General features: G+C 29.8%; 1 protein-coding gene and 1 long non-coding RNA gene across 6 annotated transcripts; both read left to right on the forward strand.

Annotated features, from left to right (window-relative positions):
• Positions 1-753: 753 nt before the first annotated feature.
• LOC133038916 (uncharacterized) lies at positions 754-3,771 on the forward strand. Of its 4 annotated transcripts, none has more exons than XR_009688509.1 (3): positions 761-954; positions 1,935-3,221; positions 3,317-3,771. It is a non-coding gene; the product is annotated as an uncharacterized LOC133038916 (long non-coding RNA). The 4 variants fall into 4 exon arrangements; XR_009688508.1 differs by having other exon boundaries at positions 762-954; positions 1,944-3,221; XR_009688507.1 differs by having other exon boundaries at positions 754-3,221; positions 3,313-3,771.
• A 5,946-nt stretch (positions 3,772-9,717) lies between these two features.
• On the forward strand, positions 9,718-12,419 carry LOC133038917 (uncharacterized). 2 transcript variants are annotated; one of them, XR_009688510.1, is made up of 3 exons: positions 9,718-9,839; positions 11,711-12,015; positions 12,106-12,419. XR_009688510.1 is itself a non-coding variant. In XM_061117563.1 (2 exons), exons 1-2 carry the CDS (start codon positions 11,872-11,874, stop codon positions 12,367-12,369), a joined length of 408 nt encoding a protein of 135 aa, XP_060973546.1. In that variant the 5' UTR covers positions 11,102-11,871; the 3' UTR covers positions 12,370-12,419. The 2 variants fall into 2 exon arrangements, 1 of the variants encoding a protein (XP_060973546.1); XM_061117563.1 differs by lacking the exon at positions 9,718-9,839 and having other exon boundaries at positions 11,102-12,015.
• The last annotated feature ends 4,571 nt before the right edge of the window (positions 12,420-16,990 follow it).

Consider the following 16,990-nt stretch of genomic DNA (forward strand, 5'->3'; position numbering starts at 1 on the left):
TATTCTATAAATATATAATTAGAAATTCTGCATTAATGGAATAATTAAAATTAAATATTAAATATAAATTTGGTTGGAAAATCACATATAATTTAATTTAAATTTATTTTGCAACAAAATTTCAGTAGCAAAATTATTATATTTTTAAGTACTAAAATTGTATTTGTTACCAATTTTAAAGTGATTTGCTACCAAAATGTAGTAGCAAAAAAGTTTTAGTAGTTTTTCAAATTAATTATTTTGCTACTAGATTAGATATTTTTTGCTACAAAAATATTAGTAGCAAATTTGCTACAAATTGTCTTGGTAGCAAAAAACTTTCAGCTACGGAGTATTAGCTACGAAGTAGCCACCAAAAAAAGTTAGTAGCAAAAAGTTTAATAGCTACCAAATAGGCATTATTTGCTACCAAATTTTTTGTAGCTGAATATCCTTTTTTTTGTAGTATATCAAACATTGTAACAGGGTCCCAACGACCATAGAACTGAGAGTCTCTCGACTATTTTATTTCATTTTACAATTAATCCATTATTTTCTTTCAAGTATATTTAATTTCATATTTTTCTTGTATTTAAGTTTCTTTGTTTGTTTCTGACAAAAAAATGAAATAAAAAAAGTATATCTATATATATATGTGTGTGTTTTTCAAATTTCAAAAGTGTTTGAGCAACTGACCAATTGTGTGAAATTGATTCGATCTGGTCAACAATTTAATTTGTACGTATATAATATACATTGTAGTTGAATTAATTTTGCCTAACTAGCTAATTAAATATTACATTTATTTTATATAATATGGCAGCTGTTACATAAGATCACTATATATATTCTCTATATACATACATTTATATGTGGCCTATACAAAGACGTAATATCCTTCATCATCTCCAAAGGCGACACATTTGAGTTCTTGACAAATAGATTCTGGGATTAACATTGCTTGATCATCATCAGGTTTGAGATCATATATATATATATCTGTATATATATATAATATAGCATGACTTTACATACGAGTGAAGTTATAAATATATATGCACTGAACAAATAATAATAATAATTTCTGCAAAATGTTTACCAAATTCTAACCATATATTATAGTATGAATATAAACTTAGTTTAGTTGTGTATTTGTAGATTTCAGTTTCTAACCATTGTATTGTAAAAAGTTGTAAATTTTATTTAGAGAAAAATAAAGTTTGTATTTTCTACTTCATTAATCTTTATAATTTTCTGTCAAACCTATAAATTCCTATTAGGAGCTACCCAAAAAAAAAAAAAAACTACCTTTAACGACAATTTTTTAATTATAGAATAAAAAAAGTTAATAAAATAAAATTTTAAAACGTTTGTCTAAATTATGTATATTTGAACTTTTCAATTAAAATGACACATATACACTTAAGAGAATAAACAGAATATTACCGTAGAATCACTTAACATCATCGTTAATACGCTGCCTCTCTTACATTTTAAATTTTTACATATCTATGATATAGATGTTTCTAGAATACATTCCCTAAAATAAGTGTTTCTATCAAAATTGTTTTCATTGATTTTATTTTATTTTTTTTTGACAAAATAGTGTTTATTGTATTTAAAATCAGCCATAAATTTTTAAAAAGTTTAAAATAATTTTTATTATAGAAAGAAGTACGCATGCTAATGTCTATTGGAATTTTATTTTTGTCACCGTAAATTATTTTAAATTTTTTAAAACTTTACAAAATGTTTAAAATATATATGTTAGTTATAATAATTTTCCATTTCAAGCAAAATCTAAGTGAATTAATATAAGATACTTGCTAGAAAAATAATAATTGGAAAATGTATAATTTTGTCTAAATAATAGTTTTCTATTTTCAGTAGCCCATCACTTAATAACTACAAAGTTAAGCGTATTTAACCTAGAAGATGTCTAACCTCTTCAAAAGTTTTCACAGGAAGCTCGCCCATGGAAACTTGAAGCAGAGGCATCATACCATTGAGATTAAGGCTATATATATATATATATATATATATATTTAATTTGTATCTTTTAGAAAATTATAAAATTTGAATTGATATTTAACAAAATAAAATGTTCAATCGGTAATTTTTACAAAATATGTAAGATCTAAACTAGTATTTACTCAAAAAATAATGATAACAAAATTATTGAACATCATATTAATATTTTTCTGTTTTTGTAGTGTATATAATTGTGTTATTCATAATTAAAAACCCTTATATTTATTTCAATTCAAAATATAATACTCAAAAAATTAAAAATTAAAAAAAAAAAGAGAAAAAAAAAAGATCAAAACTGAATGTCGAGTGTGGTGCTCAAGTTCATGAAAGCTTCTAATGTTTGATTCTTGTTTTAAACTTATATTATTAATGATATTTTATTTACTTCTATTGATCATTTGTTGTATTGTCCTAAAATATAATATAGTTAATGTGGTTTTTGGAGTTTATATTTCCAAAAAAAAAAAAAAAGTTGTGCATCATGCATGATGCTAACTTACTTATTAAATTAATTTATATAACAAATAATGAATATTATCTTCTTTGTATTGCATTATAATTTAGGACGTTGATCAATTCCATATTCATAGTACGTAAGAGAATACGAAATAAGGGTTGACAAAGGGAATAATTAAAAAAATTTACATGCCACCCCACATATATAATTATATATAATAATGTACATAATCAAAGATAAACATGTATATAGATGAAATGAAATTGAAAGTGAAAGGATAGTTGACATTAATATATTCTAAAGTGAAAGGATACTCTTCATATATATATATATATATATATAAGATATAATTGTAATGATAATATAAGATAATTTAGCTTGCTGTAATAATTAAACATAATAAAATAATATAATTCTCTGTATGACTAATTTAATTAATTAATGTAGAAAATGTAAATAGAGAAAAAGAAATATTGAGGGGCTGAAGGTAAATTTGATGGCACCGGAAACTCAATACTGATCCCAAACAAGGTAATCAAACCACATATATATATACTCTTTAAATTCTAAAACAACAAAAAAAAAATATAACACTAAAAGTCTAAAAATCATGATGTATGAAACGGCAAAAGAGATGAAGATGGTGGAGAAGGTTGGGATTGGTAATCCCAATATTTTGGTTACCAAAGGTTTTAAGTCAGTTAAAGGCATTTTTTTAAGGGCTGCTAACAATATCAACTCCTTCTTTACTAAGGTAAGAGATGATTTTGCTTACTCCTTTTGCTTATTCCTTTTTATTATTATCATCACAAGTTACTCATTGAAATAAACATTTGTCCCCCAAGTCAGACTTTTCACCAACTGATCTGCTGGCCGAGTTTGATCATGATCGTGATGATGTTGATCAGATGAATCTTCACATGTTTGTTTTATCTGACGACGAGTACTATAAGATAAGCAAATACCCGATTTTGATGATGATATTAGGGTATTTGTTTATTTTAGGAGGCTTTCATGGAATTATTTTTAGTTTTCTGTGGGAGAAAAAAATTCTTTTAGGATTTTCAATTTTTACGTTTGTGTCCTCTGTAGCTCTACTTTTATATTATAGCTTTTTCAGAAATTAATATAACCTTTAGCTATCGATCTCTACATTAATGAATGAGTCCTATATATTTAGATAAGTGAGAATTTGCAATTGGGATCAGTAGATCGAGTTCACAATCATAGTTTCTTGTTTCGTGTAATAATTTTGATGGATGTGATCCATATGTTATTAATATATAGAAGTAGTTATTATTTTTCGTCTTTTCTCTTTTGAATACATAAAAATGTTCAAAATTATTAATAGTAGTGAACTATACAATCTTTAACTTATCTATATAATGAGACATGATAAATGTGTCAAATTTTATGTGGATGAGAGAGAGAAAAAAAAAAATTTAAGATGATTTGTGTATTTTGGAGTATTACTTATTACCCTATTAGAGATGCTTTTAGATGAATTGTACAAATCACTTGTTATAATAATGAGTGATTGATAACCTTAAGTAATTACAAATTACTAGTGATTAAATAGAAAATTTAAGGCTTGCTAGCTATATATATATAGCTAAAATATCCTTCGATTGCTCACCTATGCGTTTCCATTTCAGGTCAAAATTGTAGTTGTTTTATTCTAGCTATTTGTCACCTCTTAATTCAAAAATTCATAAGCAAGATATATTAAACATATTCATAGAGGATATACTATTTTTTTAAAAAGTTATAGGCATATATATATATATTGTTAGATGAAATTTAAAAACAAAAATATACACACATTTGTGTACTTACTAGATTTTCTCATTTGAAAAAAGAGAAAATGCTCTATACCAATACCCTAGCAATTTGTAATTAAGCTTCAGCTCTTTGTTTGTAAAAAGTTGTTGAGAGTGCAATACAATCTTATTTGATTACCAAAAAAAAAAAAGGAAGGCATTGTTGATGTCAATTTGTTGGACATCTCAGTCATTGGTGACAGCAAGAGAGAAGATGACACGAATGGTGGATGGCTTAACAATGGGACTAAAAGTATGAAAGAAGTCCACACCCGGTTGTTGTTGAAAGCCCTTGGCCACAAGATATGCTTTACAGCGTTAATGAGAGCCATCGGAGTTGAATTTGTGACGAAAATCGACAACATGCATATGGGGTAACCTGGGAACAAGGTACCAAATCTTGTTCTTTTTGAGTGCAAAATACTCATCATACATGGCGTGTTTCCAAGCAGGAATAGTTAAGGCAATTTCAAGTGTGGCCGATGTGGAGAGGGAAAGGGCTGGGAGGTGAGGATTGTGTAGAAGGGAGGTGAGAAAGGTTCGGGGTTTGAAGATGCCGGCTTTAGAGCGTGTAACCATGGGATGTTAGGGAAGTGTAAGTTCGGGAATGGGACAGGGCAGTGATGTGTTTTCTGGTGTCTGAGGTGTTTTCTGGTGTGGTACTGGAAGGGGGTTGCTAGATGATGCTGGTGTCAATGGTTAAATGGGGAGATGTATGGCAAGTGGGATGGTCGAGTATGATTTAGATATGGAAGAACTTTCATGCTATGATTTTGTGGAAGCACATTCGGACAATGGGGAAGTAGGAGGTGTCGTGGGACCTGCAACACAAGGAGCCATATCAGTTGAAAAATCAGTGGCCTCATCAACATCATCATCCTGAAAATTGGGGGAAGAAATGAAAGGGAGCCAATGACTGTATTGGATGATTGGAGGTGAGGGAGTGGGGTGATCTGTGGGCTGTCCAAAACCAGTAGAAAATGGGAACTCTAGCTCATTGAACGAGACACTATGTGCTATATATAAACGACCACTTGGATGAAGGCACTTCTATCCTTTATGGTTTGGACTATATCCAAGGAAGACACACTTGGTAGATCTAAAGTCTAACTTGTGATTGTTATAAGCACGTAGATGAGGGAAGCAAGCACTTCCGAAGACCTTGAGAAATTTCAGATTTGGAGTGACTTTGAACAATTTTTCTATGGGAGATTTATGTGCTAAAGTTGGTGTGGATAGGTGGTTTATCAGATAAGTGGCTGTGCTGAATGCATCCCACCAATATCTCAAGGGCATGGAGGCTTGAGATAGCAAGGTGAGACCCATTTCAATGATGTGTTGGTGTTTCCTCTCGGACTTTCCATTTTGGGTGTGTGTGTGTGTGGACAAGGGTGTCGAAAGTGTAATCCAATTGATTCCAAGAATGGTGTCAAATTTCGATATTCACCTCCCCAATCCGATTGGAGAGTCTTGATTTTGGCATCAAATTTTCTTTCTACAAACTTTTGGAAGTTGAGAAATGTGTTTTTAACATCAGATTTTAATTTGAGAGGAAATATCCAAGTGTAGTTGCTATAGTCATCTATGAAGTGCACATAGTATCGATATCCTTCTTTAGATAGTATGGGTGAGGGACCCCATACATCGGTGTGTATTAGCTCAATTGGTGAGTGAGATTTAGTGTGTGAGGTGTTGTAATGTTTGTATTTTGATTTACCTATGTGACATGCATTGCAGAATGGTGTAGAATTTTTGAAAGAGACCTTTTCATTAACCAACATGTATTTTAGTACATTAATATTGGGATGGCCAAGACGCATGTGCTACACATTGGCATCCGAATTGAAACTAGACTAGGCAAACAAAGACAGACACCTACGGGATTGACTCGATTTATCTACTAACTGTGGAGGATTGGCAGTATTTCTGCTCTTGGAGGAAACAATAAAACTTGAACTAGTGTTGACAGGGACATTGGATGATGATGATGCAGTGAGTTTCAATTGATATAGCCCATTGTTAAAAGCACTCCCCGATGCACCTCCTCCTTCGTGATTAGATCCTTCACAACACAAAAATCAGCATAAAATTCCACATACACTTTGTTATCTTTGGTTAGCTAAGATATTGACAAGACATTTTTAGATATTTCAGGTACACAAAGTATATCATTCAGCACTAAATAGCCAGTTGTGTTATGGATCTTACTTGAGCCAGATCTAGTCACGGCCAAGGGAAATTCATTACCAACAAGTAGTTGTGTAGTACCTTTCATGTCAGTTTGGTACTGTATGTTGGATGGTTCAGAGGTGGTGTGATTGGTGGCACCACTGTCAATGTACCAAGAGTTGTCGACATGAGCGTTTGTGCTAGTGAAATAGGCTTGTTGATCATTGTTTGAGTGACTGTTGTTGGTGTTTTGGGAAGCCGATGGTTGACTGGAACTATAGGAGCTTGAAATGAGATGTCAAACCGGTGATAACACTTAGAAGCTATATGCCCAGGTCTGCTGCAAAGTTGGCATATCTGTCTGCTCTTGTTGGATCGATCTCTGCCTCGTCCACGGCCTCTAAAGTTGTAAGAGCAGCCACCAGAGGACTGATTTGGGATGTGTCCATGATTTCCAATGTTGAGAGATCTGCGCATCTGTGTGGCCAAGTGGGCAGCAGGCATGGAGGAGTCTCCTGGAGTTGAGTTGAGTTGTTCAAGACGGATTTCTTAACTCTGCAGCATGATTGCACCTCTTGAAGATTGACTTGATCATGCCTTGAGGTTAGGTTCACAACAACAGCTTCATATTCATGACCAAGTCCTCCCAAAATGTATAAGATAAGATCATTTATAGTAAGACTGCCCTTTTTCAGAGACTGCAACTAAAATCTCAGCTGCAATATTCTAGCCTTAGAGCTAGTAGTGTAGAGACGTTCAAGAGTGACCCACAGGTCACACGAGGTAAGACAACTCATCACATGTCCAAACATGGATTCAGAGATAGAGTCGAGAAGCCAGCTGAGTTTGGACTGATCTATGCACCTCCACATGGCAGTATGGACTGATCTATGCGCCTCCACATGGCGTATCCAAGGTTGAGTTGACGAGACTCGCCAGGTTTCGAGCCTCCGACTGTATTATCCACAAATTGAGGTGGACATGGTTTGGTTCCCAGCACATATATATCCTTCGAGTTCATGTGCACGAAGTGCGGGAAGAGCCTGTGATCTCCAGTAGGGGTGATTTGTTCCTTCGAGTTTAATGGTAAGAAAGGCCAGACTTTGGAAAGGTGAAGATGGTATGGCTGGAGCAGGGGAAATGACTGGTGTGTTGACAGGCTCGGCAGTGGGCGCAACATCAGCTGGATTTGAAGTTGAAGACATTTCAGTTGTGGTAAGGTTCTCCATAGATAGGACAATGAATTTCTTGCTCTGATACCAAGCTAAATTGAAGGAAATAACAGAAGAAATAAAGGACTGATAATACTCTGTATATTGCTGGTTTAATGACCCTTTTTATTGCACTAAATACAATAGGAAAAGTTTCCTTTTATATACAATTGGAATATACTAGAAGCTATCTTCCTATTGGTTGATACAATAACAAAATTATATTCTCTATGGCCCACACAATGATATGAAGATTGAGAGAATCAATTTTTCAATGATTGATAACGGTAAAGAATCAGCCTAGTCAGCACCCTTGATTTCATTTTCTAATTGGACTGACTTTGGGCCTTTCATTTCAGCAATAAGTGTAGTACTACATCTATTTATCAAGTGATTTATTTTATTATTACGAAAAATTAATAAGATCATAATTAATATTAATTGGTTAGTTTATGATATATATATATATGGGTGACTATTCAATGGTTACATTTTTATTGTAACCATATGGTTACATTTTTCTTTGACCTGTAATAGCAGGTTACTAATAGGTAGACTTTCCTTTTTTAAAATTAATTAATTATAATTAACTATTTTCTTAAAATAATTAATTAAATAGTAGACATTCTTTTTTTTAGAATTAATTAATTATAATTAACTATTTTCTTAAAATAATTAATTAAATATTCAACAAGACCTCTTTTAGCAATTAATATTTATATTTAAATCCTTACTTGAATTATTTTAATAATTAAGCCATTTAATTATAATATTTACAATAAAATTTATTTTTTTTTACAAAAATTAAACTTCTTTTGACACAAATTAAAATTCTCTTCTGATAATAAATTTTCAAACAATTAATTATTTTTAAATGATATTTAATTATTTTGTTACAATTATATGAACTAAGTATGAGGCCTCAAGCTAATCAATCGATAACAAGTGCAGCCATTTTTTTTTCTAAAAAATCCTTCAACTTATTTCATTTTTTACTTTTTAAGTATTTAAATAAAAAAAAATTAAATAATTAAATGTAATAATTTAAAATTAAGATTACAAGTATAATAAAATTTAAATTATGAAATTATATGTGTATAATTTTAAATTATAAAAAGTTTTGCTATAAAATTTTAAATAATTTAAGTATAAAAAATAAATTGCTAAAAGATCCTTATATAGTAATAAATTGCAAAAAATTAATTAATAATTATAATTAATTTAATTTTAAAATATAATTAATCTTAATTAAAGTTTTATAAGGAAATAAATGATTAGGTCACTTTCAGGTTACAAGTTATTTATTATTTATTTTTATTTAATTTCCAAATTAATCACAACCATTTAATAGTAATCCAATGGTTTAAAAAAATGTAACCATGATAGTTACAATAAAAATGTAACCATTGAAACCTCTTCCATATATATATATATATATATATATATATAGGTAGACTGATAGTTAGTATTAGCTTAAGGATTATATATATATAGGTTAAGAACATATTAGCTAGTAAATGTAAATTTCAAGATAAAATACATAAGGTTAGGGTGATTATACTTGCACCTCATCATTGAAATATTATTAAACTAATTTAATTTATCTTTTCAAAAGTTATTCTTTACACTTTTTCAATTTTTTTTACGTTATTAATTTTATGTATTTTATTTTGTTTTGTTTTTACAATATTATAGAAAATAATGAATATTTTAATTTATTTAAGCGTGTAAATTTTAATATAATTTTTTGTCAAATATTTAAAATATATATTTTATTCTTTACGTAATATTTTTCTTGTATTTAAGTTTCTTTGTTTGTTTCTGACAAAAAAATGAAATAAAAAAAAAGTATATATATGTTTTTCAAATTTCAAAAGTGTTTGAGCAACTGACCAATTGTGTGAAATTGATTCGATCTGGTCAACAATTTAATTTGTACGTATATAATATACATTGTAGTTGAATTAATTTTGCCTAACTAGCTAATTAAATATTACATTTATTTTATATAATATGGCAGCTGTTACATAAGATCACTATATATATTCTCTATATACATACATTTATATGTGGCCTATACAAAGACGTAATATCCTTCATCATCTCCAAAGGCGACACATTTGAGTTCTTGACAAATAGATTCTGGGATTAACATTGCTTGATCATCATCAGGTTTGAGATCATATATATATATATATATATATATATATAATACAGCATGACTTTACATACGAGTGAAGTTATAAATATATATACACTGAACAAATAATAATAATAATTTCTGCAAAATGTTTACCAAATTCTAACCATACATTATATTATGAATATAAACTTAGTTTAGTTGTGTATTTGTAGATTTCAGTTTCTAACCATTGTATTGTAAAAAGTTGTAAATTTTATTTAGAGAAAAATAAAGTTTGTATTTTCTACTTCATTAATCTTTATAATTTTCTGTCAAACCTATAAATTCCTATTAGGAGCCACTACCCAAAAAAAAAAAAAAACTACCTTTAACGACAATTTTTTAATTATAGAATAAAAAAAGTTAATAAAATAAAATTTTAAAACGTTTGTCTAAATTATGTATATTTGAACTTTTCAATTAAAATGACACATATACACTTAACAGAATAAATAAGTGTTTCTATCAAAATTGTTTTCATTGATTTTATTTTATTTTTTTTCTTTGACAAAATAGTGTTTATTGTATTTAAAGATCAGCCATAAATTTTTAAAAAGTTTAAAATAATATTTATTATAGAAAGAAGAGTTCAAATAATTTATTTTACTCTTAAATAAATTAAGTAGGCATGCTAATGTGTATTGGAATTTTATTTTTGTCACTGTAAATTATTTTGAATTTTTTAAAATTTTACAAAATATTTAAAATATATATGTTATAATAATTTTCCATTTCAAGCAAAATCTAAGTGAATTAATATAAGATACTTGCTAGAAAAATAATAATTGGAAAATGTATAAATTTGTCTAAATAATAGTTTTCCATTTTTAATAGTTCATCACTTAAGAACCACAAAGTTAAGCGTGTTTGACCTAGAAGATGTCTAACCTCTTAAAAAAAATTCACAGGAAGCTGACCTATGGAAACTTGAAGCGGAGGCATCATACCACCTCCATAAAAATTGAGATTAAGGCTATATATTTAATTTGTACCTTTTAGAAAATTATAAAATTTGAATTGATATTTAACAAAATAAAATGTTCAATCAGTAATTTTTACAAAAATATGTAAGATCTAAACTAGTATTTACTCAAAAAATAATGATAACAAAATTATTAAACATCATATTAATATTAATTTCTTTTTTTGTAGTGTATATAATTGTGTTATTCATAATTAAAAATCCTTATATTTATTTCAAGTCAAAATATATACTCAAAAAATTAAAAAAAAAAAAAAAAAAAAAAAAAAAGAAGAAGAAGATCAAATTGAATGTTGAGTGTGGTGCTCAAGTTCATGAAAGCTTCTAATGTTTGATTCTTGTTTAAAACTTATATTATTAATGATATTTTATTTACTTCTATTGATCATTTGTTCATGAAGTATTTGTATTGTCCTAAAATATAATATAGTTAATGTGGTTTTTGGAGTTTATATTTCCAAAAAAAAAAAGTTGTGCATCACGCATGATGCTAACTTACTTATTAAATTAATTTATATAACAAATAATGAATATTATTCTTTGTATACAATAACAGGACGTTGATCAATTCCATATTCATAGTACGTAAGAGAATACGAAATAAGGGTTGACAAAGGGAATAATTAAAAAAATTTACTGCCATATAATTATATATAATAATGTACATCATCAAAGATAAACATGTATATAGATGAAATGAAATTGAAAGTGAAAGGATAGTTGACATTAATATATTCTAAAGTGAAAGGATACTCTTCATATATATATATATATATAAGATATAATTGTAATGATAATATAAGATAATTTAGCTTGCTGTACTAATTAAAAATAAAATAATATAATTCTCTGTATGACTAATTTAATTAATTAATGTAGAAAATGTAAATAGAGAAAAAGAAATATTGAGGGGCTGAAGGTAAATTTGATGGCACCGGAAACTCAATACTGATCCCAAACAAGGTAATCAAACCACGTATATATACTCTTTAAATTCTAAAACAACAAAAAAAAAATATACCACTAAAAGTCTAAAAATCATGATGTATGAAACGGCAAAAGAGATGAAGATGGTGGAGAAGGTTGGGATTGGTAATCCCAATATTTTGGTTACCAAAGTTTTTAAGTCAGTTAAAGGCATTTTTTCAAGGGCTGCTAACAACATTAATTCCTTCTTTACTAAGGTAAGAGATGATTTTTCTTATTCCTTTTGCTTATTCCTTTTATTATTATCTTCACAAGTTACTGATTGAAATAAACATTTGTCCCCCAAGTCAGACTTTTCACCAACTGATCTGCTGGCCGAGTTTGATCATGATCGTGACGATGTTGATCAGATGAATCTTCACATGTTTGTTTTATCTGACGACGAGTACTATAAGATAAGCAAATACCCGATTTTGATGATGATATTAGGGTATTTGTTTATTTTAGGAGGCTTTCATGGAATCATTTTTAGTTTTCTGTGGGAGAAAAAAATTCTGTTAGGATTTCCAGTTTTTACGTTTGTATCTTCTGTAGCTCTACTTTTATATTAGAGCTTTTTCAGAAATTAATATAACCTTTAGCTATCGATCTCTACATTAATGAATGAGTCCTATATATTTAGATATAGTAAGTGTGAATTTGCAATTGGGATCAGTAGATCGAGTTCACAATTATAATTTCTTGTTTTGTGTAATAATTTTGATGGATGTGATGATCCTTTAACCATGATTAGAAGTAGTTATTATTATTTTTGGTTTTTTCTCTTTTGAATATATAAAAAAGTTTCCAAATTATTAATATGTAGTGAACTTTAATTTGATCTATAATGAAACAATGTGGATATATGAATGAACAAATATATATAGTTTTTGGAGATGTTTTAGGTAAATTGTACAAATAACTTTTTGTTATAATTAATGATAAGAGAAAAATTATAATGAGTGATTGATAACCTTAAGTAATTACAAACTAGTGATTTAAATAAAAAAAAAAAAATTGGGCTTAGCTATAAAGCTAAAATATTGCTCACCTATATGTATCGTTTTCATTTCAGGTCATTATATTGTAGTTGTTTTATGCTATTTGCCACCTTAATTCAAAAATTCATAAGCAAGATATATTAAACATATTCATAGAGGATATACCTATTTTTTAAAAAAAAGTTATAGGCATATATATATATATTGTTAGATGAAATTTAAAAACAAAAATATACACACATTTGTGTACTTACTAGATTTTCTCATTTGAAAAAAGAGAAAATGCTCTATACCAATACCCTAGCAATTTGTAATTAAGCTTCAGCTCTTTGTTTGTAAAAAGTTGTTGAGAGTGCAATACAATCTTATTTGATTACCAAAAAAAAAAGGAAGAAGAAGAATTGTATATAAACAAAACTAAATATTCATGTATATATAATTACAATACTATATAATATTATTGTTTAAATACATACACGTGATGATCAAGAACAAAAGCACATTTAATTTGGAACATTATTGATGATATAAATTAAACCATAGGAGAGGTTGTATGTGAGAATAGAAATTCCAAGAGTGACAGAAATGATAGCCAGCAAAAGGGTACACTGGGCCAGCTTGGGATATCTTTGGCGTAATGTAATTGTTGCAAAAGAACCAAAGAAGGAGAAATTGAGTGACAATACAAAAGCATAGAATAAGGTAATAATATTATTACTATTATTATAATTATTATTCCTAAATATGATAGTTGGGATCATCACTACTGTAACACCATTTCCATCTATGATCTTCTCATATGGTAATTGGACTAGTGCTAATGTTGTTGCCACTGTTCCCCATAGTATCACATTTTCTGGCCGATAATAAGAGTAGTACAGCTTATCATCATCACCCTTCATTTTTTATTTATTTTTTTCTATTTCAAAAATCAAAATAGCAATAGATACATATTTGTGAGTTGGGCAATGTTTATATATATATACATAAATTAGATAACGTTCTGTACAAGCCTTTTTATTTTTTCTTGTCGTTCTATTTATTTAATTAATTAGTTTAGAACAACGGCGGTTGATTATTAATTATAAGGAAAAAATGTCATGCATTACTCTTTCATTAACTTGATGCAAAAGGCACACACATATATATATTTATATAAATTCAAATTTTATTTGATGATACATTATTATTATTATAAATTTGCAACACATAGATATTATTTATGTTAGTATTTATAAAACACTTATGAAATATATAAATCACAGATCCAAACATATTCCTAAAAGTGCTTTAATATAGAAAACCCTAAATCATAAATCATCCTTTGCTAAATTAAAGAAGATGATAAAATATGAGCGGAAGCACTAACCTGAAGCCATTGTTGGAGATTACAGAGAAGGTTTTGATCTTCCAAGAATACACTATTTTCTAGAGTATTTTCTCTGATGGGGAAGGAGAGAATACAGAACCCTAGTGTTTCTTGGGGACCACTACCTATTTATAGAGTCATCTTAGAATAACTCTTGGGTATTTATAATTTGGCCCCTCAACAAATTATAAATTAACTTATGGTATCTACACATAAATTCCATGACACTTTAATACCCTTTTGATACCCATAACATAATTGGTCACTTAATTTTGTATCACACTTTATAATAGCATATACATTATACATATGTGCCCACAAAAGATTTTTAATCCAACAATCTCCCACTTGGGCAACATATGTTACCTGATAAATGTATAACCTTATGAGCTCAAAATTTGCTATTATGTAAAGGTATTTACAACAATCTCGTCCATCAACTATACCCATATAGGATCAAAGCGATTTTCGTCATATCAATCATGACTAAACCCATCAATGGTCACATATACAAATATAGCCAAATGACATAGATCAATCATGGATGTGTAGCATGGAAATTACATGCAATGTGAACCGAACATGCCTATTTCCAACTGGTCCTCCTTAAACCAAAGTGAGGTCAAACTTAAACATAACAAAACAGAGTGAATAAACTGAAAACTTTATTTCTGATCAGAAAATAACCAAATACATAAATGTCTTAAACAAACATAAAGCAAAGAAAATACAAACTCCCACTAAATCATGATATCCTCAAGTAATACTACACCCATATGAGCAGTGTGCTCATGAAAGACCTTGGGTGGTAATCCTTTTGTGAGCGGATCCGCTATCATGGAGTTTGTCCCAATATGCTCTATGGAAATCGTCCACTCGCACTCTTTCTTTCACAACTAGGAACTTTATGTCAATATGCTTTGACTTGGATGAGCTCCTATTGTTATTGGAATACAGCACTGCTGATTTATTGTCACAGAATATCTTAAGTGGTCTTTCAACATTCTCCAAAATACGCAGCCTAGTGACAAAGTTTCTTAGCCATATTCCCTGATTTGATGCCTCATAACACGCTACGAATTCAGCTGCCATAGTGGAAGAAGCTACAAGTGTCTGTTTGACACTTTTCCAGGATATAGCTCCTCCAAATAACAAGAAAATGTAGCCCGATGTAGACCTTCGTTATCTTGGCATCCAAATAAATCGATTCGAATACCCTACGACCTCCAAATGATCCGATTTCCCGTATGTGAGCATGTAATCTTTTGTTCTCCGAAGATACCTCATAACCCTCTTGGCCGCTATCCAATGGTCCATACCAGTGGTTGCTTAAATATCCGCCTAACATCCCAACAATGTACGCAATATCTGGACGGCGTACATACCTGAAGATACATTAGACTCCCTACAACTGATGCATAGGGAATCTTTTTCATTTCCCGAATTTCAAGGTCGCTTTTAGGGCATTGTCTAAGACCGAATTTGTCTCCTTTAGCAACAGGGGTATCACCTGGTCTACAATCTTGCATGCCAAATCTTTTGAGTACTTTATCGATATAGCTCTTTTGTGATAATCCAAGAATACCCCGAGAACGATCTCGACGTATTTGAATTCCTAATACAAAAGAGGCGTCACCAAGATCTTTCATCTCAAATTGCTTAGATAAAAATCTCTTGGTTTCGTGCAATAAGCCTATATCATTAGTGGCAAGCAATATGTCATCGACATATAGAACCATAAATATGTATTTACTCCCACTGAACTTGTGATATACACAATCATCAATAATATTCATCTCAAAACCAAATGAGATAATTACTTGATGAAACTTGTGATACCATTGACGAGAAGCTTGCTTGAGTCCATAGATAGATTTCTTTAATTTGCAAACCATATTCTTTGGGTCACCAACCACAAAGTTTTCGGTTGCTCCATATAAATTGTCTCATCAATGTCGCCATTGAGAAACGCCGTTTTAACATCCATCCGATGTAACTCAAGGTCAAAATGAGCAACAAGTGCCAATATTATCCTAAAAGAGTCTTTCGATGAAACCGAGAGAAAGTCTCTCGTATAATCAATGCCTTGTTTCGAGTATAGCCTTTTGCTACAAGACGTGCCTTAAATCTCACCACATTACCATATTCATCCTTCTTGGTTTTAAGTATCCACTTACAACCAATTGGTTTTACACCTTCTGGTAATGGGACAACTTCCCAAACTTTATTGTCTTGCATAGACTTATTCTCTTCATCCATGGCATCAATCCACTTTTGAGAGTTAGAACTTTTCATGGCCTGATGCAAGTTGATTGGATCATCTTCCATCATTCCAATTTCATCCTCATGTTCTTGAAGAAATACAAAATAGTCATCTGAAATAGCATTTCTTCTCTCTCTTGTGGACCTCCTTAATGGCTCTTGTTCTTGAGGGTGTTGAATTTGTTCTTCTGGAACAATAGCCTCATTTTGATTTGGGAGTTGTTCAACATTGTCTTGTTGAGGTTCCAGATTCATTTCTTGATCAATGACAGTGTGGAAGCCTCGAACATTGTCTAAAATGATAGTAGGAACCGAGTTTGAATTCAATTCCTCCTCAAAAACAATGTCTCTAACCTTATTTCTCCCCCCAAATTCAATATCCTCAAAAATGTTGCGCTCCCGTCTCAATAATATTTCGACGGTGGGATCATAAAACTTATAGCCCCTAGATCGCTCGTAATAACCAATAAAGTAGCCGCTAACCGTTTTGGAGTCCAATTTATTTTCATGTGGCCTATAAGGCCTTGCCTCACTGACATCCCCAAATGTGAAAATGCTTTA

Source organism: Cannabis sativa, chromosome 6 (assembly GCF_029168945.1).
Source record: "Cannabis sativa cultivar Pink pepper isolate KNU-18-1 chromosome 6, ASM2916894v1, whole genome shotgun sequence".
NCBI classification, from domain to species: Eukaryota; Viridiplantae; Streptophyta; class Magnoliopsida; order Rosales; family Cannabaceae; genus Cannabis; species Cannabis sativa.